Below are 23769 nucleotides of genomic sequence, written 5' to 3'. Positions count from 1 at the left end.
AACTTGGGCCATGAACTAAGTGTTTAAAGGTGGTGGTGAGGGATGCTGGGCTCTGGTTGGCGGAGCAGGAAAACTCGTTATCAAAGTAAAATGCCTCCCGAGACAGATTCCAAGGAAAGAGAGAGGGACAAATCTGCCCTTGTTACTGACAGGCTGGATTAAAGGGTGTACCTCAGTCGCAGCCCCACTCAGCAGAGCTTTCACAGCACATTGGTGCATACTTTGAGGGCTTTTGCACTAAAGGGAAGGTCTCCAAGGCTCTTTGTAATTTGAGGGAGTTCAAATGTAAAGATGCTCCAGTGGAGGTGCATCAGGATCTTTGCCCTCAGATGCTTGGAAAGGCACAACTAAATTCTATAAATCTGCACTGAGGGAGGCAGGAATTCGCAACTGAAAGGTTATGTCAGCAAGCCATGAAGATGCTGCCTGAAAACTCAAAAGGCTGCAACCGCACCATACATTTAAAGCACCTGGTTTCCCAAAAGAGTCCTGGGAACTGTAGTTCACCCCTCACAGAGCTACAATTCCCAGCACCCTTAAACTACAGTTCCCAGGATTCTATGAGGGAAACCATGTGCTTTTAAATGCATAGGGTAGATGTGACCTCTGCTACAGCAGAGGTGGCAGTGGGGACAGAGCAACCATAGGATCAGAAAAAAGGCGGGGAGGAGGAAGGTAGCTGGGAGATGCTAGAACAAGCACAGAGACACAAAACACTGCCAGGGATTGAATTGCCTTGCGTGAGGCATTTTCAGCAGCAGCACATCCACCCTTTTACTCCACAGTCCATATGGGTCATTCGGCACAGCAGCTTTTAATTTTTTTCTTTTAGAATTTGCACACACGGTTGTCCTTGAGAAAGACACAGGATGTCCGGTCTTGTGCAATGGCAATGGCAAGCATGACAGGAAGGGGGCAGAAATTACCCCTTTCTTGTCACCCCCTGTGTCAATCTGCCACAACGGCAGGGGTCAGCGTTCCCAGGATGCGGTAGCTTGGTCTGCAGTCCATCACAATCTGGAATTCCCCCAGTACAGGATGCAGACAAATGAAGGGCAGTTGCTGCAGTTGGGGTGGGGGCGAGAGAAGGGGCTAGCGGTGGTGGAGCTTTGGCACTTCTCCAGCCCTTTCTGCTGCCACCGCTCAGGTGTTGGCAAGTGACTCCACCCACAACCTGGGGATGTGACCTTGGCTCTACAACTCATTCAGTCATGGATCTGCTGTTTATATACCTTGCGCACACACAGAAAAGGGAACAAAATGCCTGTTTATCTTGTGATTTGTTGCACAAAAAGGCAGCTCTAAAAATAGCTTCCTCCACTTCCCTGCTCTGGATTGCCGCTCCATTAACTTTGCCAGTTAATAAAAAGTTGGGCCCAGAAACCACAACCCCAAACTCACCTCTCACCATCACAATCAGATGTTGCTGGGGTCCCAGCAAAAGCCCAGACCTACCCAAGGGCTAATCAGCACAGCTCCCTATTTTAGGGGAAGTGCTCTGGGCCTTCATCACTTCTCCCCTTGACACTGAAGGTCCATCATCTTCCTCTGCTGCGCACAGGAGCCCAGTCATGACGTCCAGGCATAAACCGCAGGAGGATGGAGACACACACACACACACACACACACACACACACATACACACACTGGCCTAGCTGGCTGTTGGGTGGCCTCCATAAGCCATTACTGCAGGGCAGAAGTCCACACTGTCAGGATTTCCAAAGGCATTTGTATGTTGTTTGGGCTCATTAATTCAGAATTGAAGCAGGGCAAACTGCATTTCCCCACAAACAAATCAAGAATTAAAAGTACTAGTGTGGCAAAATCATGCAAGTGTGTTTTGCTGTTAGAATTCCAAATCCTGAAACTGCAATGTGTGAGAAACAGCCAAATGTGGACACACTACTCTGCCCCTCCTCTCCTTGATCTAAGCAAAACCTAAGCTTCTAATAAAGTACAGTGGTACCTCAGGTTACATACGCTTCAGGTTACAGACTCCGCTAACCCAGAAATAATGCTTCAGGTTAAGAACTTTGCTTCAGGATGAGAACAGAAATCGTGCTCCGGCAGCGCAGCGGCAGCAGGAGGCCCCCATTAGCTAAAGTGGTGCTTCAGGTTAAGAACAGTTTCAGGTTAAGAACGGACCTCCGGAACGAATTAAGTACTTAACCTGAGTTACCACTGTAGTTCAATAAACTACAAAATTGCTAGAATGCAGGCAGAAAGCCAGCTTGAGGGTTTGCCAGTGTTTTACGCTAACCGTCCTATGTTTACTATGGTACTAATCTGCCTAGTGGGCAGAAGCCACAGGTGTGTGAGGTGCAATGACCTCCTGGCTTTCTGAGAACAACTTTGCGTGGGGAAATCCTGACTCACTAACCTATTAAAAGTTCTTTGTGGGTGTTAACAGGCATATAGACAAGAAATCCAATTGACGCAGAGTTGGACATTCGAAAGCTTTTGACAAAGTCAAAGCAGTTGTGGAATAAAAAGGAGAGGTACTCCTGTGACAGAAAACAGAGAGCAGGAATAAATGAACAGTTCTCTGAATGGAGGGGTGTAGCGTTAGAAGTGAGTAGCAAGGTAGCCAAATTTGCTAATGATACTAAATTGTTCAGGGTTTGGGGTTTTTTGTTCGTTTTTTAAAGGATTGCAAAGAGTTCCAAAAAGTGAGTGAATGGGAGGTAAAATGACAAATGCAATTTAGTGCAAGCAAGTGTAAAGTAAGGCACATTGGGGCAAAAAAATCCTAATTTCATATCTACATTTACAGGTTTAGGATTAGGGAAGCTGAGGGTAGGAATACATGAACAGTTCTCCCAACTGAGGGATGCATAATGGTTACCTTGGTGAAGATCTCAACCCAGTGTGTGGCAGCTGTGAAAAGGGTAGATTCCATGCTGGGGAACATTAAGAAAGGGACTGAAAATAAAACTGCCAATATCATTATGCTGTTATACAAATTTATGGTGCAACCACATTTGAAATATTGTGTGCATGATCTGGTCACCTCCTCAAAAAGGATTTCATACAGCGGGAAAAAGTTTGGAAAAGGGCAACCAAAATCATGGCGATGAAGAGACTCCCCTACGAAGAAAGGTTGCAGCTTTTGGGACTTTTTCATTTAGAGAAGAGGCAAGTAAGAGGAGACATGACAGAAATTTATAAAATGATGCACAGCATGGAGAAAGTGGATAGAGAAAAGTTTTCCTCCCTCTCTCGCAATGCTGAAGATTCACGATGGACAAAAGGAAGTAGTTTTTCACGCAGCACATAGTTAAATGATGTCATTTGTTCCCACGGGAAGCAGTGACGACCACTAACTTGGATGCCTTTTAAAGCGGATTAGAGAAATTCATAGAGGAGAAAACTATCAATGGAAACTATCCCTCATAGCTATGTTTTACCTCCACTGTTGGAGGCAGTGCATCTCTGAATACCAGGTGCTTGGAACCAGGATTGGGGAGGGGGCTGCTGCACTCAGCTTCCGCTTCTGGGCTTCCCTTTAGGGCCCCAGGCCAGCCAGCACGAGAACAGCTATACTTAGGGTTCACTGCAGTTATCCTTCTTATTCTTACTACCTCTGCCACCATGGGCAACAAAGCAGATCTCTGTTTGGAGAAGATGCTGCTTACCTTTTGGCAGAGGGAGAGAGCGAGGAGGGGAAGTTAGCAGCCAGAGGCAAGGCTGAGTATGCACACAAATGTAGCTCCATCTATATCGGGTGGTGAACACAAAGCAGGTATCATCCTGTGAGAGGTGAGGGGCTTGGAGTTGTGGGAGGAAGACTGCCCTTTCTCTCCCCACCCTGAACTCTTGTACCATGGCCACAATGGTGAGGAACAGAGCACAAATACTGAATGGGGTCCAAGAGCTTTTGGGAGCCTCATGTGCAAATGGGGATGAGCAGAGTGGTAGTTGTTTGCCAAGTAACTCAGAAGTGGGCTGAGGAGACCCTGAGATGAGAAGGAAGTGTGTGTGTGTGTGTGTGTGTGTGTGTGTGTGTGTAGAACTCAAGATTGTGTGTAGAACTCAAGATTGTGTGTAGAACTCAAGATTTTTTCATTTTGGTACCTTGGAGGGAGGGGAGCTGCCCCTCTGCTTTGCCCCCCCCCCAAACCCCCCATGAGTGCAGATGGAGCACCTGGCAGCAGGTCAGGTGAGAGGACATCTTGTCCTGCCCCAGAGTCAGGTTAAGGGACCTTGTGACAACCCCTCTCTGCATTTCCCAGGGACAGCAGCCAGTAGCTGCTCTTTCTCTCCCCCACCCCTGCTGAAAGAGGAAGCGAGGAAGGGCCATAAACACCCCACCCACCGCCTGCCTGTGCAGGGTACAGACTGTTCTTTTCACTTCTGATGGCTGGCTGATAGCTTCCCTTCCCAGAGATTACAAACCTCAACAGCGGGTTTATGGCAACATTAACCATTAACACTGAGTGACAGGCCAAGAGGCAGCCTGGGAAGCCGATGTGCTGCACACACAGGCGGATTTGCACAACTCTGGGCCAAAGGAGCAGCAGCAGCAGCACCCGCCTTCGGCACAGCCTGCTTCCCTGGCTAAATCAGTTTGATCCTCTGATTTTACACTTTTTGTCGTGTGGCCAAGACCCTGGCGCTTCTTCAGCTTAGCTTAAGTGATGCTGGCCCTGCAATTAAGTGTGTGGAAATCAGCCACATGGGAGAGCAGGCAGGGGGGTGCACTTGAGGAATGTGGCCCTCCCTCCCTAGGCAATCCTGAAGGCCAGGCGGGTCACGCTCTATCTGCCCACTGGGCAAAAGGCGACTAGAAAATCGCAAAGGGGGGGGTATCACAATTTGGAGAAAATAATCAGGCAATGGAGGCAACTCATCATCCTTCAACCCATTTGAAGTTTTTATACAACTTCAAAACGGCAGACAGCAAAAAGCAGTCAGGACTGAAGGGCAAAAGGAAAGATTAAATCTAACAAGGGAGACAGGGAGTTTAAAAGTCATAAGGTTAGGCCCGGTTGGGGTGGACTTTTGTGTGGAAAGGTTGTAAGTGCCATTCAGTTCTGGGATTATGTACAAATCCCTGGGCTCAGAATGGTTTCAATCTGAATGGGTTTTGTTCTGTACCAAGCCCAGGTTGATAGATTCTGGAATTTGTGCACCTCAAAAGGATGCTGCAGAGCATGTGGGAAGGGGCAAAAAAAGAGTGAAATGAAGGGGCTGGCAGAGCAGCTCCCCCGAGGGAAGGCTACAGCCTTTGGGGGCTTTTTAGTTTAGAAAAAAGGAGATGTGTGGTTATGCAGGGTGTGGAGAAAGGGAGTAAGGACTAATCCACACATAGCCTTTTTCTCATAGTAATGGGAATGCGTAGCCATCTGTTAGTTAGTTAGTTAGTTAGTTAGTTAGTTAGTTAGTTAGTTAGATTTCTTGTCTATATCCTTTACCCCAAGATCCCAGCTAAGCTGCGTACTGAAAGATTCAGGACACAGAAAAGAAAGGACTTCATCATACAATTAAACCAGAGGTGGATTTAGGGAAGCGCAACATCTTTGACCACACTGGGTGTTGCAGGGGACACCACAACTATCATTTAGAATGGAGCATGAGAGGCAGGGGGTTACAACCCAATAGTTTCATTTGAGCCTGGGCACGTCAGAGCACAGCACAACGTATCTGCAGGGCATGCCGGGGTGCTGAAAATGGGAAGTACTAATTTCTACTCAGGTGCAGAGTTCAATGCACAACCAACAAGAAGGCCACAGGTCAGTGCCAACCAGGCAGCACCCAAAGCTCCTCTGCCACCACCAAGAGAGGTTTGATACTGCTTTTCTGGGGTGGTTGTGATGGGGGTTAGGAACCTTTCCCCACCCTGCTCCTCAAAGCAAAAGAGGCCGTGGCACCTCCTGCTTCATCGCTCTACTTATCACACTTTTCTCTGAACCAAAGAAGGGCAGAAAGCTGGTGGGGAGGCCCCCCGCAGAGAGGCCAGCCTCCCTCCAAGCACCAGGCAGCAGCAGAGGCAGAGGAGATGTGACCTGCCTAGGAAGGGGGGTGGCCAAGCTTTTGCTACCTCTGCTGCGCTGCTGAGGTTTCAGTCAGCTCCCTATCTGAGCAGATAACCGCAGCGTGTGGGCAGACTCATCTAATGCCCACAAAAGGCAGCTTTATCAGGAACAAGCCCTGCCCCAAGACACGGAATGGAAGAGATAAGCGGAGCAGAACACGGAAGGAAAGCCAGATTGCAGGCAGTTTGAGGCCGTGTCATAAACTTCACCTGTACGGCCCGGGGTGGGGGGAGAAGAGAAAGGAAGCTCAGGAAGGAGAAGCGCGAGGAGGAGTTTGCCTTGTCCAGATCTCACCCCAAGGCGGCTGGCCAGAGATGCAGCTGGCTCTTCCCCTCTTCCCCGGGGGCAATGCTGGCTCCTGGCTGGGTGGCCAGCCAGGCACATACAAGGTTACATATATATGCAGATTAATGTTTTAGCTTTAAAGGTACACTATCCTTTTCTACAACCAAAAGGTGCTTATCCCAAAATAAATGTGTTTGGGACAGCCAAAGCGAACTCCATTTCATCCTAGAATGAATGTGATTTTTAGGGATTTTAAATTGCGGAACTATCCCTTTTAAAAAAAAGAGAACTTTGATCTCTTACACTCTTCCAGCTGCATTACTGAGAGGGACTATGAGCTGCACACCTTTCCATCTCCAATGAGCAGGAGCCTGGTATGCACAAGCCCACCCCTTCCCTTCCAAAGGCCCCTTTCACACTTTGGGGACCTGTAGCCCAGCTCCCAGGAGAAGAGCCCACTGGAGGGGTGCCTTCCTCCTGCTGGGAGGGCAATGATCACCAAACCTGCAGGGCATGCGGCATTGGGGCTCCTTTGGGGCAATTCCAGGGCCACATCAACCTCCTACTTGAGCAGGCGCATCTACTGGCACCAGAACCACAACAGAGAGAGTGTAGCTCTTGCTTCCTTTCGAGCACACACACACTTCCAGGCAACTGCTTCCTTCCCCTTCGTGGACACTCTCAGGGCCAGGCAGGTAAGAAAGAACATCACACGCAGATCAAGATTAAGAGTGCCACCATTTCCCCGAAGCAGTGTTCCCACATCACATCCCCGGAGACTCTGAAACGCCTCCTTGATGGCCCATTTTTGCCTTCCTCCATCCAGCATCTCCAGCGGGGGGGGGGGGGGGGGCTGCCATCATCCCCATCCTCATCCAATTTGGGAGCTGGCCACACAGCCGCTTTGTGGACAGTAACTTGATTTCAAGCATGAAGGCAGCTGTTTGTCTTCCTCCCACACCCAAGAGCAGATGCCAAGTGTCTCTGGCAGATGGATGGGCCCTTGCCAGGCAGCCCCGGAGCCAGCCATCTTCCAGCCCAACCTGCTTCTCCAGAGAAAGACACCCCCTCCTTCCAGATGCAGCTCTTGCAAACAACTAATGTTTGGAAGAGACAGCAGTGACCAGTGAACACACATTTTGTCCCATCTATGTGAGAGTAATTAAAGCCACCCATTACCAGAATACGTCAACAGAAAGAGAAAATAAATAATAAACAAATAAATAAATAACAAGCCTAAAAAGCATATTGTGTGATATCATGCTAGGAGGGACCTATGGGGAATTGGTGACAGCCAGTTCACTGATAAATAATGACATAGCAATTAATCATGGAAGAGTGGATGCTCCAGCACCCTGCGTAATGAAATGAACTTTTGGGAGCCGCCTCGGAAGAAACATCCTAATCAAATCACTGTAATCCAAACCTCTCCCAATGCTGGGCATTCTTGCAATGCAAAAGAGAGCAGGTAATTCTTTCATCAAATGTCAACTTTGAAAATAACCTCTCCAGACACAGGTACACTGAGAAATTGCACTACATCTAAATTGCAGTACATTTCTTTAATATTACACTTAATGAAGAAACTGAAGTATTGCCAAAGCTGTGCATCGGTTGCAGGTGCTAAAGTGTGGGGCTGCGGAAGTTGCCCAGTTTGCCCTGGAGGACCGGATGCTGGCTGTGGGCCACAGCAGTGCCAATGCCTGTTAAGGAGCTGTCCTGGGCAGCTAATCCACAAAGTAGAGGACAGACTTGAGAAGCCCCTGTGACTTCTGGTGGTGGGGAGCCCTTCTCTTCTGACTATCGGCGCACACATCTCTGACAGAGGATTGGGATCCAGCCTGGAAGCCAGGCATCAGCCCAGCAACCTGCGTGGTCTTGATGCCTGTCACAGGGTCAGTCATAGGAACAAAACTCCTATGAGCATGTGCAGGGAAAGGCTGACCACTGAGCAAGTCCAGAGCGGGCTCAAAGATGCCTTGGATTAGTCAGCAGAAAGCCGCTTCCTGCCCAGGGTCAGCCGCAGGCCAGAGCAAAGCAGATTCCCTCCCTCCGTTGCCCTCTGGAACTTCTCCTTCTGCTCCCCCCCCCCATGAATTTTAGAGGAGCCTGTAAGCCCCAGGGACCACTATTGGGGGCTGGGCATTTAGAAGTGCAAACAAGCATTAAGGTGGCTCCAAGTCTTACAGGTGGAGAACAAAAAACTCTGCAAATCTCACCACATGTCTAACTCTTGCCCATAAGTCAAGCGAGGAGCGTTGCTTTCCTTTCTCAGGGAAAAAGTAAAGGTAAAGGTAAAGGGACCCCTGACCATTAGGTCCAGTCGTGACCGACTCTGGGGTTGTGGCGCTCATCTTGCTTTATTGGCCAAGGGAGCAGGCGTACAGCTTCTGGGTCATGTGGCCAGCATGACTAAGCCACTTCTGACAAACTGGAGCAGTGCACGGAAATGCCATTTACCTTCCTGCCGGAGCGGTACCTATTTATCTACTTGAACTTTGACATGCTTTCGAACTGCTAGGTTGGCAGGACAGGGAAAAAGCACCTCACGCCAAACCAGGGGTGATGTTTGGGTGTCTAGCCCTAAAGCTGTTTTACCAGCCCAGCAGCTGTCCTATGCAATGATCTGAAATACCTGTGCAATCCTGCCAGGGATGCTAGCCTCAGAGTGGCACTCCAAAAAGTATTTCCAGTCCAAGCGATGAACAGGTGAACACATCTCAGCAACAGCCCTTGTAGGTCAATAGCTACAGACAGATGTCACTGCCAGCTTGGCAGTCTGCCCATAAAGGACCATGAATTCCTTCTATCTTTCTAGAAGGGATAGAAAGCACCAAGTCAAGGACAGCACTTGAGACTTCAGAACAGCAGCTCTTCTGGAGAAGAGGCCTTTGGGCTGCCCCTTATTTATTTAGTCCTGGTACTTCTTCATCCTAAGGCAGGAGTCATCAAAAGGGCCCCCAGGGGTGCCAGTGTGCCATTCAATACACCATACAGTGCCTGTGAATGGGCTCAGAAAATATCCCCTCAGAAATGTACAATATCCCCCTCAGCCTCTCATACCCTGGATTCACCCCCTTAAACATGCCCACTTTTCACTGGATACCAGGACTGGGCACCCTCCCTCTGCTCCGTTCTCAACTGAGGAGAGGTGCAAAGAGCTTTTCCCTGTGGGCAAGTGCAGTGGTAGCTGATGGAGGTGCTTTTCCTCTCCTTCTTGCATCCTATTCCCTCCATCAGTGGGGAAAAGGCACCTATACCAGAGTCCAAAGTGGCAGTCTCACACCATTCTCTGCCTTATCTCCTGTAAGATGTGGCAGCCATGACACACACACAAGATGTGATGCCATGCGCACACCCCTCCCCACAACAGCCATTCCACCCCTGGTGCCCCCAGCACTCCCTCAGCATCCCAAATGGGCCCACTGGCCCCCCAAAGTGGGTGAGCCCTGCACAACCTTCCTGAGGCAGGCAACAAAAGCTAAACTTCTGTGGCATTGTAACAACACTTCACATTTGCCTAGCGCTTTCAAGCAATGGAGCCCTATAACAACCTTTAAGGCAGGTCCTGAAGAGGTGTCTTGATAGGAGGCAAGCAGATGCCCACTGCTCCAACACAGAGCTAGCAGACCAGCTCCAGAAGAGCAGGCGGAAATATTTTTTCCTGAAAGCGACAGTGGTGGACTTTTCCCACCAGGCACTGCAAGTGTTTCTAGGCACCCCTGAGCCATGCAGTGTCAGGTGGTGGGTGCACTAGTGATGCTTGCAAAGGTGCAGGCCAAGCCCTGACGTGCCCTGCCCTCTCCAACTCTACAAGTGAGGCAGAGACCTAGCAGCACACAGCAGAGGTAGCAGTAACTTGGAATGGCAGCTGGTGGCACAAGTCCCTGGATCCAATGCTAGCTCTCCTAAGCAAGCCGAGAAAGCAAATTCCTGCCAGCCTCAGCTCTGCACCTTGTGGCTGAGAAACTAAGCGTGTGCTCATATGCTTGAAGTGCACTGAACGCTCTCCAGCACAAGGCTGGTCACTATTGTTGTTGATGTTGCTCTTACGATTTCCCCTCTTGCTTTTTCCTGAAGCTTCTTCCCCAGGGTCTCCTCCTTCCAGGCCATCAACAGCACAAACCGGAAGCCGCAAATGGTCTTGACTATAGAGAGCAATTTGGCAGAGGCAGGAGGAGGACAAAGCCATCCGGGTCTCTCCAAGAGAAGAGGCTGCACAAAAGAGCTTCCACTTTACCTTCCAGCTTCCTTGTGCTGATGCTGCCGGGCTGTTTGGCTCCAGCTTCTCACCTTGCACAGGTGGAGGGGGGCCCATCTACACATGAAGAGAGACAACCTGGCGTTAGCTGGAGAGCGACAGACCTTGGGGAGCCCCTCCACCACCACCACTTCAAAGACTGCTTCAAAGGCACAGGAGACACACACCTACACTCTGCTGAAATTTGCCCAGGGTTTTCCACAAGTCAATGCAATTCTTACCCTGGCTGAAAGTAGAAGGAAGGGAGTGGGCTGTTCTAGGTGGGTGAGAGGCATTGGAAAGATGGCTACGAAGGGGCAGGGGTCAGCCCTCAGGAGGCAACAGGGAGGAGAGACTTTGGACAGAGGAATTGGAAGGATAGGGATGTCAAGGAATGTCGGGGGTAGTTTGCCTCTAAAGAAGTAAAAATAAGTAAGGAAATAACATGTTTGTCTTCTCACGTTTCCAATGGATTTCCTTTGGATTATTCCATCTGGGTACTTTAAAGACACCAATCTTCATGAAGGACTAGATACAACTTTTTGTCTATGCACTGCTGCAGCCTGGGGAGGGGAGGGCACATGCCAAGAATGGAAGGAACAGATGGCTGGCTTGTTTGAATACAGGGTGGAGCATGCATGATGCTGCAGCCGACAGTCAGAGAAAGCAGGCAAAAGGATGGGCAGTGTTAACTGGGGATCCTCCTTTTCTCCTGGAACAACAAGGCAGCAAACACCCAGAGGCGACTGGGAGGAAAATAGATGGGAAACCTTTAAGATATAGTCTCTGGAAAATGTCAGGACTATTTATACGTTATCTTATTAATTGGAAGGACTATATTTATATACAATTTCATGATTTTGATTTGCTGGAGCTCAGTAATTTGGTGTGTGTGGTTTCTTAAATGTAGAATTGCTTCTGAAAGTTCTAATTTTTAAACATGCTCATGAGGGAGGAAGGAAAGGCAGGTGCCCATAAAAGATGCACCAACACAGAAGAGGAAGCCCGACTTTATCCCAGTGGAAGGGATGGCAGTAGGAGCAGGGAGCTGTTCTGTATTTTAATATTTTGTACCTCACTTTGAGATACCTTGTAAAAAAAATGAGGAAAAAGTATAAACAATAACATTAACACTAAAATGCTCCATTGATAAGCAAATCTTACCCAAGCAGCCCTGGGTGGATCCTGCTACTCTTAAGTGGAAACAGAGGCTTTACTCACAGCAGTACATTTGGGGGAGAAGATAGACAAGTCCCCTGTTCACCCAGAGAAGACAGTGGGGTTTTTAGGGGGGGGGCAGATACCAGCCAATCCCCAGAGGCTTTGGGCTATAACTCCCAGCAGCTCAGCAGAGAAAGTCTCAGGCTGCAGGACACTTGAAAAGAGCTTTAACAAATTTGGGCAGGGCTGAAAAGGTAAAAAGAAAACATGGATACCTCCACATTTTCCCACAGAGACTAAAAAGCCTAGATTTTTATTATTTTATTAATTAGAACATTTGGGAAGGGCTCTTTTTCACCCCTCTGCTTAGCAGCTAGAAAATGCTGAAGCTCTTTATTTTTGACAACATTCAGCACCTCCACTCCTTCCTCTGTGACAAGCAAACAACACTCTCTTTCTCCATTGGAGAGACAAGTGCTGGGCCAAGAGGAATGAAGTCTTGCTTTTCTCCCATCCAATTCTCAGCACCCTCCAGCCTTCCCCCATAAAAACCAGGCAATATATCTTAAAAGTCTCACACAATATCCATCCCATGTTTGTAAGGAGTCATTCCTTGAGGGTAGCAAAACCTCTGCTTTGGAACTCCCTGCCTATTGATGTTAGGCAGACACCAACAATGTACTCTTTCAGATGTGTGCTGAAAACATGTTACAGTGGGCTGTCCTACTGACACATGATTTGGTTACATCCGTTCTTCAATTTGATTTTTTTTTTTTTTTGCATTTTATTGTTTTTAGGTGTTTTAAATAGTTTTAAAAGTTTTAAATATATTTTTATTAGATTTTCGCTCTTTAATCAGAGAAACATTTGCTGCCCTGGGCTCCTGTCTCACTAACTCACTGGGAGCTCTTTGAGAGTGTCAACAAGCATATAGTTAGTTCGACAAAGGACCTCACCCAAGACTCCTGAGTAAGCTTGGCAGTCATGAGGGCAGGACCTGGATCAGTAAGTGATTAAAGGACAGGAAGTGAAGAGTAGGAATAAGTGAACAGTTTTCTGAATGGAGGGATGTAGGAAGTAGAGCCTCCCAATGATCAGTATTGAAACCTGTGCTTTGAGTAGTAGAGGTCTAATTTGTTCATATATGAGCTAGAGTGAGGAATGAGCACTCAGGTAACTAAGTTTGTTGACAATATCAATTTGTTCAGGGGAGGGGGAGGATTCTGAGGAGCTCCAGAAGGATTTATCCAAACCAGTTGAATGGGCATTAAAATACAAATGCAATTCAATGTAAGTAGGACCTTAGGGTGAAGGGTGGGGAATGAATGAATGAATGAATGAATGTATAGTAAGCAGGAAGGTATCTTCATTTCACACCTATGTCCCTGCAGTTTGAACTGGCCAGCAACGATACCTTGGGGTCACAGCAGAAAGCTCAGTCACGGCGCTGGCCCGATTTGGGGCAGCTTTGAAAAATGTGTATGTATGTATGTACTTATATCAGCTTACCCAAAAGTGACTTACAAGCAAACAGACAGTAGACCGCACATAGCTACATTAAAACCAAGAGGAACGAGAAATACATTAAAAACATCCCACCCACTTCTAAAAGGCCTGGTTATAGAGGAAGGTTTTGGCCTTGCCACTGAAGATATGTAATGAAACGGCCGAGTGAGCCATCCTAGGGAGAGGCATTTCACAAACGGGGAGCCACCACAGAAAATGTCCATTCTCATGTTGTCACCCTTTGGGCCACTCATGGAGGGGGCACACAAAGAGAGGCCTTGGATTATTACTGTATGGTCCAGGTCAGTTCATATGGAGAGAGGCAGTCCTTGAGGTACTGCTACTTTATAGGTCAAAAACATCACTCTGAATTGGGCCCAGAAACTAACTGGCAGCCAGTGCAGTTGGGCCAGGAATGGAGTTATATGCTTAAATCATCTGGCCCTGGTGAACAACTTGGCCATTAAAACCCATGCTTAGGGATCATTGGGAAAGGAATTGAAAATAAAGCTGATAATGCCACTACTGTATACCAATCTATGAAGTGACCACACTGGGAAGACTGTGTAAGTATAGTTCTGGTTAGCTCACATCTAAAATGATATTGTAGAGCTGCAAAAGGCTCAGCAAAGGGCAAACGGGATTCTTGAGGGAATAGAGGTTACTCCGGTACAAGGAAAGGTTTGGGGTTTCTTAGTGTGGAAAAGGTAAGTGTGAAGATAACAGAGGTGCACAGAATTAGCCCTGGCATTGAAAAAGTGGACAGAGGCAAGTTTCCCTCTGTCTCTCTTAACAGGAGAGCTTGTGGACTTCCAACAGAGCTCAATTTGGAGGATCCAGGCCAGAGAAAATAAAATGCTTCACGCAGCACAGAGTTAAACTGTGGGACTGATACTCACACAAGATGTAGTGATGGCCTGGCCACCATTTGGGTCCCTCAAATGATACACGTGAACATTAAAGAAAGAGGCAAAGTTTTACAATAGACTAAGCTTAATTCAAACAAACAAAGGAAGCACAGAAGAACAGAAGTTCAAGTAAGAGTTCCTTAACCAAACACTGCAACACTTCCATCAGTAGTTAGCAAACAAGAGCTTGAACCTGATGAAGCAACGAGAACAAGGCACCTATTTAAAAGGAAGCTTACAAGCATAGTTTAGTTTGATGGGAACCAGGGCAGTGCAAGCTCTGATGGATCCCCAGGGGCATCAGATCCTAGAATTTACTGATTTTACCACTGTTTTGGATCATCCATTTTTAAACTGAAACATGTTGACCACAGAAACTGCCCAAATTGGACAAATTTGTCCTGTTTTTTCTAAACCATCTCAGAATTGCGCATGAGAACACCAGCTAACTTAAGATGAAAGATTCGAACGTTTGTTGGTGACATCAATTCTTCATCCACCAGTAACCACTGTGGGCTTGACCCATGATGGGAATTTTAACCTGTTCCTTCTGTGGCTGAAAACTAAGAGGTCTCTCTCAACCAAAGTGTCCTTGAGCATGAATGGGAAAGGCCAAGAATGAAACCTGGGTGTCTCCCTAAAGTGACTCAAAACTCATTTCTAAGTATGAATGAAACTAAGCTCGGGCCCCTGTTGAGAAAGTTGCAAAGCCAAGTGACTCTTCTACTGCAAGCTGCCCATTCCAAATAGCCAAGACAAGCAGGCCTCACATCTTCTCCACTGGACTCACAAGTGCAGATATGTTGGGCTCTGGTCCAATTGGGTCAAACTTTGAGCTGGAGGGCACCACAGCCCAGAATTTCTATTCAAAGCCAGGGTAAAAGAGCCAAATATTCTATTCAGCTCCAAGAGGGAGCCTTGATAGCAGAGAGGAGAGAAAGACTTTACACCCTCTTTGTGTACAGCTGGCCACAGTTTTGCTCCTATTTCAACCCTGGCAGCAATGGCAAGGACTCCCAGCCATCATTTCCTTCCCAGAGTGGAGAGGAAGGAGCCCCTTACCCTCAATTGACTTGCCTTTGGATGCTATCATGTAGCTCCACCATAAAGCTGAATCAGAAGCAAAACTCCAGCACTGGACAGGGGAAATTCAAAGTGGGGGAGGCGGTGCCCACGGAACACAGCAGCCATCTGTAGTAATTTGAACACACACTTTATTCTAGTTTGCAGTGAACACCTCATCCTGTCAAAATGATGATGATGATGATGATGATGATGATGATAGGCTTTTTGGCTTGTCCACAATGGAGATTTATATGCATTTGAAGCTCTCGTGTCTCTGTTGTTTTAAGTATTTTGTAATGTACGCACAATTCTCCTCATCCAATTAATCCAATCTGATTAGGGTAGAAAATTCAATATAAAATCACATATTACCGGACTGTGGACGTACATTGTGTGGATGGGTGTTTTTTTCAGCATGCGTGGCTGACATTTCCCCTGCCATTATGCTTCCATCAACCTAAAGGAATTGATGCAGCCTGCCTTTTTCACCTGTTGTTGCTGAAGTCATGTTTGTGGTTATTTTTATTTTCAAGCAGCTCACTTGCACAGAACTGCGCTTGAAAATAATATGGAAAAATAATAATAAAATCTGCCCTTGCAGGTGCCGGAGACGGAAAAAGCAAAAGGGGAGGAAAGGAAGGGGCAGGCCTTTCAGAGGAGTAGCTTCAAATTCTGGCCTGACTCAAAGCGAGACGGGCACATTCTTTTTTTTCTACTGCTCTGGCATATCAGGAAACTTGTATTACTTTAAAAAAAAAAAAAAGTAAACAAAATACCTGTATGCGTGCCCACAAGCAACCTCAGGTTTCTGGAACTGCTGATGGGTGGGGAAGTGCCAACTGAAGGGCGGGGACAGCCACACGTAGCATGAGCACATCCTCCGTGAGCCACACACTAGAAACACTGCAGAAACACTGGGACAGATTTTGGAGGCATAAAACCGAAAGTGCTCATGTGTGGAGGGAGGCGCCCCAATGTGCACATGTGAAGGATGCAGTCGCTGTCTCCTGCCAGCAGAGCAGTAGAGAAGAGAGAGCCACTCAGCCCTGGCAGAGACGATGCCTCTGATCCCCTCCTCCCTGGCAGTATTCACAATTCATTTCCATCTCTCTGGCTAGAGAGGAGACCAAGATATGCAAGCGCCCAGGCAGATAGCCTGCCCAAAGTCAGCCCAGCCTCTCCTGGACTGGGTGCCCCTCCCTGCCTTCCAGGGGGCCCAGCTGATCTCCCTCAGTTGCACTGGAACAGGAATAAATGCCACAGTTGTGAAGGGGAGGGGAGGAAGGAAGGACGAAGGAACCATCACTGGTGTCTCACAGTGCTCAGAAAATGTGGGGCTTGCACTCTGACACATTAAGTCATGGAAAGCACCCCACTTTCTTGAGGTGATGGCTCAGACATGTTTAATTGAGCAGTTATGGAGAAGGGGGGGCTGAATGCCTGATGTGACACCCCCCCCAAAAAAATGCTGCTGGGGGTGGGAGGAAGAAATACAATCTTCTCTCCATGGGACTTAGACCTGATCTAAGGGAGCAATTTTGATGACGGAAGAGTTAAGCATCCCCACCACCTGCAAGCATACGATCAAAGTCAGAGCCTGCACACCAACACTTGCAGTCGTACTGGAATGAAAAGACCAAGAGATTCCCTCGTGGCTCTCCCATGAAATGTGCAGCTTCTCCCCCAACTGCTGACTCTCCAGAGAAAACTGTGCTCGCTGCGTCATGGTGGGCCACTGCCGAGCCCTCCTCTCAGTGTCAGCCTCATGGTGTGAGCACCAACCAGCCTTTGTCTGGTTTTGTGGGCCAGAATGATTGAGGGGCTGGTGGGCTGTGGGTGGCTAAGATCAGACTGTGCAAAAAGAGGCATCAGAATGCTTCACTTACCAAGAAGCATCTCAAGATCTTCCCAGCTGCCTCCATCCTTCTGTTCTGGAGTGAGACAAGGAGGGCTTGTGGTCCTGATGCTGATGGCTCCAAAGAGTGACTTGTTTAGGTTTACACTACCTTGGGCTCTGGCCCCTTGTCAAAAGGGGCTTCTTCCCAGCCTCAGCTCCTTCCTTCCTTGTCCAAAACTGGCAGGCAGGCACACACACAGGGAGGCCAAGTCAGGGCTCTGGCCTGTTCAGTTGTTTGCAGCACTAGCGCAGCGGTATCTGCAAGGAGAGCTTGCACTGCTCAAGGGGAAACAGGAGAGATTGTGGGACCTCCATCTACCTGGGACTGACTGAATCAGGCTATCTCACCACTGCTTCTCCATGGCTCCAGGAGGCTCCCTAAAAGTGGGGTGGTGTTGTACCCAATAATGTTACAAAATCCTAATCTTTTCACAAAGGGAAGCTCTGGAACCTGAGCTTTGCAAATGTGGAGCTGCTAGTTGCTAGCCATGAGTTCATACTTTGTTTTTATGAAACAAGATCTGCTTCGAACATTAGTTTCTGATTTTATTTTAAATTTTAGCAACTTATATCCTACTTATCTCTATCAATATTGGACCCAAAGCAGCTTACAAAAATGACACCGGCTTACACAGCCCTGGAAACTTAATTGGGATTTGAGAACAGCACCCACACACAGACACCCCGGCGTACCCTCATTCTTTTCTTCTTAGTATTCAGATATAGCAAATATTTGCGTGTCCCTTCATGGCCCATAGCAATCTTAAGTGTCCCATGAAATGTTATTTGATGCATCAGCAGGAACAGTGTTTATTTTCACATTTGGACATCCTTTGGCATTTGGAGCCTGAGTTCTCCATCCCCACCACAGAGGGTAGAGAAGGCTCTGAGGCAAGAGGAAGCCATGGGAGGGACAGGGTAGCTCCTGCTGTGCTCACTGAGTCAACCCCAAGTGAACTGGATGAAGTCCCCTGGCAAGTGAGGGGGCCACCTGAAGCCCAGGCAGAGGGCTGTTTTTTCAAAGAGTGAAAGGCTGGTTGAAATAGGCATCACTGCATGTGGTCTGTGTGCCCACGCCACTTTTGCCTCTGGTCAAACAGGTTGCACAGATTCTTTGATGGTTTCAAAAACCTGCCAGACCTGTTGGACCAAAGGCAGCAACAGGTCAAATAAATGTTTGGAAGCATGTGGAAACAGAATGATCTCTGGGGGTTTCCTCAAGTGATGCACGGAAGACTAACTAGGATGCAAGAGTTGGAAGAAAAAAGAGGTGCCCTAGAAGCAACTTCCAGATTTTGACATGCAAGATTTTTGGCAAGATGGTTGAGGAGGGGTATGAAAAAGCAAGGGAAGACCAAGGGACCACCCCTAATCTGGCAGCAGGCAAAGTACTTGCAACAAGCAGAGTATGGAATCCCTCTCCAGTGAGGAACTCTGCTCAGGAAGGCTCAAGCGGAAGGGCTTGAACAGCTGCGTCCAACCACCCCCCACTCACCACCCCATGGACCTTGCTGAACTGCCTGGAGAGAAGCAAGTGCCAGTAGGAATTCCTCCTCCTTGTGAGAGCTCACCCGGGCACAAGGGCCCAGCATCCAGCCTGGATACAGGAGGCCTCCCTGGTGTGTGGAACTGGGTTATAACTGTACCCCCCATTGCCAACTTTTTCATAAAAGGGCAGAGGCTGCTACAGGATCAGAGAGGATCTAAAGCCTGTGACAGGTCAGCATGGAAAGGAGAAGAACAGAAGCAAGTGACATTGGTGGAAAAATAAAAATGTATCTTGAAAGCTCATTCCTGGTTATTGTCAATCCTATCTCTATCACAGGCTCTCCTGTTAGCTTTCTAACACTTTCCTCCCTGTCCCCAGGAAATGCCAAGAACTCTCAAGAGAAACCTTCCAGAAGCCCCGGGACTATAGGGCTAGATCCTGGACCCTCAAAGACATCTTCCTCCGAGATGGAAGAACCAGGTGTCTCCCACCCACATCACCAGTCGGGAAGTGCCGGGAAGAAAGCTATGGAACAAAGGAAGGAGGGCCTGTCTTCAGCCCCAGGGTTGGCCCTTCCAGGCTCTGGAGCTTATACATTTATTCATTTTATAAAATTTATATCCTGCCTGCCTGATTTATTTATTTTTTTACAAACTGGTCCAGCAAACTTTGACCAGCCTCCAGTCTTGCTTGTCCGCCCCGCCCCCCGCCCCCGTGCTCCAGCATCGGAGAACACAACACCCGGTGCGAGTCTGTGTCCAGGGAATCCAAACAGACACAGATGTATTGCAGGGCTTGACTGGTGACAACAGATTTCGTGGTGTGCTCTGGGTGGAACAATACCCTGCAGACAATGGGAGCTTAGCCCAAAGGTATAACCATGTCCGTTCATCATCAATGTACCCAAGCTCACAACAACAAAACATTACAGACTGAGAGATGGACACAAAGGGCCAGACAAGACCAGCCCCTGGGGCAGGTCCAGAGGTCATCACTGCCCTCCAGGAAAGTGACTCTGGTCGTTTAGGTGTTATTTCAAATCACCTAAACATCACAGTTTCAGCTGAGTGAAAAAAGAGAGGAGGTGGTGAAGGCTCCTGGTAACCTAGGAATCTTCTATTACAAGGCAGACCTAATAGAAAAAAAACAGTTCCCAACTGAAACCACAGCCCATGCTGGGCAATGACGCCCCCCCCCCCGACAGGTCTTGGGAGGCAATGCTCTTCCACGTTCTACGCAGAACAAACAAATCAGCATGCAAATCTAACACCAGGAATGGCAATATTCAAAAGCCAGTGATGGACTTCAAAGGGCGACTCTGCAACGTGAAACCGCTGAATTACAATTCTTCAAGAATTTATCACTGGTGGACAGTATCAGCAATATGGAATCTTATCACGCAGCGTACGTTAATTGGCTCACCAGTGCCAGGACGTCAGTGTTTTCAACGCAGCAGACTTCTGTGAATGAACCCTGTTCATACGGTAATTACCACTATCTGTACTTTCTGCGTTTCATTTCTTTCTGACTTCACTATTAACAATCCCCACCAACCATGCGTATACTCAAACACGCAGACATGCACCACTCAGGACACCACTTCAAGCATCTCTAGCTCCCAAAAGCTTCTGCCGTCACAAATGTGTTTGGAGAGGGTAACAACGTTCAGATTTTTGGGCATTGAATTACAAGATGATCTGTCCTGGAGTGTCAACACAAGGGGGCTTGTGAAGAAGGCGCAGCAGAGACTGTACTTTTTGAGAATACTAAGGAAAAACCATCTTCCGCAGAAACTGCTGCTTGCCTTCTATCACTGTGCCATTGAGAGCGTGCTCACTTATGGCTTATGTGTGTGGTACGGAAGCTGTACTACCCAGGACAGGATGGGGTTGTGCAGGGTTGTTAAGGCAGAAGAGTATTTTTGGCTGCCCACTCTCCACCTTAGAGCAGATTTATGCCACAAGGTGCCATAGGAAGGCACTGGACATAGTAAAAGATCCATCGCATCCTGGTCACTGTCTCTTCGAGTTCTTGCCGTCGGGACGGAGATACAGGATGATGAAGACAAGAACGAGCCGTCTTAAGAACAGCTTCTTCTCCAGAGCAATCTCGGCCCTGAATGGGAAGCCCGGACTTTGAAAGTCATCTAATCTCCCTTGCTGTATTATACTGTATTGATTAATTAGTGTTTTTATGGAGCAGTCAAATAATTTCGTTGTCCCCGAAGGGGGCAATGACAATAAATATATTATTATTATTATTATTATTATTATTATTATTATTATTATTATTATTTCAGATGCCACAAAGAGCACTTTCCGGGGGGGGGGCTACTGGGCAGATAAGCACCATTGCTGCTTGGGTGCCTCAGAGAAGCTCCAAAGCAGAAAATGCATCAAGGTGATGCTCACCCCCTTGTATCTGTAGTTCCCACATACCTGGTACTCAGAGGTGCACTGTCTCTGCAGCTTGTGTCCCCACCCCCACCATGAGCAACTTGACTACCAGTTGATTTCTTTTTATCTCCACTGCCAGCACTGTCAGGGGCTGGCACCAGCATATGTGATTTCTAAGCAGACGTTCCCATTTTTCACAGTTAGGGACTGCAAATTCCAAGTTAGGCAAGTCCATTAAGCCAGTCTTGCCTACACTGACTGCCAGCAGCAGCAGCAGCTCCTCAGTTTTAGCCAGAGATGGGTGCTTCTCAGCCCTATCTGACATCCAGGAATCAGACAGGAACACTGTCCCTGCAAGGCGGGTTCTCTACTTGGGGCTCATCTACATCCCTTTATTTTTATAAACTGCCTGCCCTACTAGGCACAAGATATTGCTCAGCGCCCTCTCCTCCATCACAGACTTGACACTAAACCCCAAAGAGCCCCCATCCCGACTGTCCCTATTTCCACAGCAGGACTGGCCAATTTCCTCCCCACCCCACCCCTTTTGCAAAGAGCCCTTGCATTGCTCTAGCAGGCAGATGGTGCAGCTGACCAGCATGTCCCCCAGAGCTAGCCTCAGCCCCACTGCCCATCTTCTTGACCTAGCCCTGCCTTGGTTCTTCCCAACACCCTAGGGCTTCTCTTCACCCTCCTCTTCTGGCCGATCCAGAATCTCAAGAAGGGGAAAGACCCTTCGCTTCTGCTGCTGACTCAAAGCCCAACCTTTGCAGGTTTCCTTGGGAGGAATTCCCATTGAGCACCAGCTGGGGACTTCCATCTATTTCAGCTAGAGGGACTGTGATGCCATCCGCCTGCAAAAGTTTCAGATTGCTGCTTCAATGAAATGCGGGGCAGGAGGGGGAGTGTGGATCTCTGCCCACCCTCAGTTCACTAGCCTTTCTGGCAGGAAGGTTTGGGAACAACAACATGCTTCACACCTGCCAGGCTGGTTTCTAAACTATTTCCCAAAACTTGGAACAGAGAGGAAAGTGGGGGTAGAGAGATGCTTGCCATGCCCTCAAGGTCTGCTGGAGGCTAGAGGTTTCCCAGGATGGGATGGGACACCAGTGGCTCCTCATCACTACTTCAAGAATAAAATTGACCTTGGCCTCTCCAACACCTGGGATGAGGGGGGCAGTTCACCACTCCATCCCCTTTCAGAGAGCAGGGATGTCCCCGTCCTCTGCTCCTGCAGGACACCTGGTCTTCCAGGGGGTAGCCTAGGGGCTGGAAGCATCTTTTGCCACACAAAGAGCCATCCCTCACAAAGTGCTCCTGGAAACTGGCATCATTGACTGCTCAGAGCTCCCTGGTGATGAGGCACAACCTCTCAAGCTGAGTCCTGACACACAAGACCCAGAAACGACTCTCTGCATTTCCCTTACAAATAGAACAGTGCAAATGTTAAGTTGCATGGTGGTCAATTGCGGCATGCTCACTGCCCTTGGGCTGCTTTGCCTGGCCCAGGAGTCTTCCCTACCTAACAGGCCCCTGAAGAAGGGGCAGCAAAGCCCAGCTCCAGCCACAGATCCACCTGTGGAAGCCTAAAGCGGAGAGCAGGTGATTTGCAGGAAGGCGTCCTGCACAGCCAGCAGGGCGCTGAAATGGCTTGTGCAAGGAAGCCAAGCCGCACAGGAAGACCAGCCCCTTCCCTTTGGAACTCTCGCCACCTTGACTCAGCCCTGTGGTCCAGATGCTGAGCAAGCGTCCCCATGCCACAGGCCCCTGTCCAAGGGAGGTCCCCCTCCTGCTCTGTGGATCAGCCAAAGCAGGAGAGATTCTGCCAGGCCAGGGGCATGGCACGTTCCTCCTTCCCTCCCACTCCCTCCATTCTGGGAAGCCAGCATGTGTAGGGATGGCCAAGAACCTGCGGAGATGCTGACTGGGCTCACCTGTGATGAGAACGGCTCTCCCCACCGCAGGGATCCTCTTCCTCTGTGTGGCCCCTGCCAAGACAAGCCAGCAGGCGGTGCCCGTGAGAGCTGTGCCCAGGGGCAGGGGCAGGAAGGCTCGGCTGACACCCTGCAGCAGGACCAGGAGCCCCACCTGGAGCAGCAGGCCGGGGGTCAGCAACAGGTCAGCGCGCAGGAGTTTGACGGCCAGGCTGGAGAGGAAAAGCAGCCACAGCAGGGAGCTGCACGCCCAGCCCAGCTCCATAGCCTAGGAGGGAGGGCGGGCGGGAGGAGAGCCTGGAGCTTGCGCGAGGGGCGGAAGCAGGGGGAACCCCGGGCTTGCAAGGCAGAGGGACAGCCGGGGGAGGCCTCTGTGCAGGAGGGCCCACGGGGTGCATCTGCAGGACTGGGAGATCGAAAGCGGCACCAGGTTTATAAAAGAGCAGCAGGCAAGGGAAAGGGGAGGAGCTGCCCGAGCCCTGCCAATGGGAGAAGTTGCAGGCTCCCCTCTCTCTCGCCCTCTTTCTCCCTCTCCCTCGCAGGCAGGCAGAGGCGCACATGGTGGCCCCAGGATAGAAGCAAGGGGGCCGGGAGCCGGCCGGTTCCTCCCCCCTCCCCCGCCTGGCTCCTGCCTACCATCCTTCCCACCCTCCCTCCCAGCTGGAGCCTTTTTGCCCCCGTGGGGCAGCAGCCACGGCCTTGCCTGAGGAGGCTGGCCCCGAGGCCTGAGCCGGGGCTGGAGAGCTGCAGGGAGGCCCCTCCGGAGAGCGAGGCGCCCTGGCCTTCCCGCCGAAGGAGACAGAGAGAGAGGGAGCCAGCTGGGCGTCGGTAGGCTTGTCCCCGGACAAGGGGT

The 23769-nt window shown here is 49.1% G+C and overlaps 1 protein-coding gene across 1 annotated transcript in view; it reads right to left on the bottom strand.

Moving 5' to 3' along the window:
• The window catches only part of HSD11B2 (hydroxysteroid 11-beta dehydrogenase 2), a 31111-nt gene extending 7578 nt beyond the window's left edge, over positions 1-23533 (bottom strand). The window contains exon 1 of the mRNA XM_081016563.1: positions 22917-23533. Coding sequence (XP_080872689.1) covers positions 22917-23181 — 265 coding nt within the window. The 5' untranslated portion in view covers positions 23182-23533. The remainder of the gene's footprint in view (positions 1-22916) is intronic.
• Between the last annotated feature and the right edge of the window lie 236 nt (positions 23534-23769).

Source organism: Podarcis pityusensis (assembly GCF_964106645.2).
Source record: "Podarcis pityusensis genome assembly, chromosome: 8".
Lineage (NCBI taxonomy): Eukaryota > Metazoa > Chordata > Lepidosauria > Squamata > Lacertidae > Podarcis > Podarcis pityusensis.
Note: the sequence above shows the minus strand (reverse complement) of the source record. Positions and strands in the feature narration are given on the sequence as shown.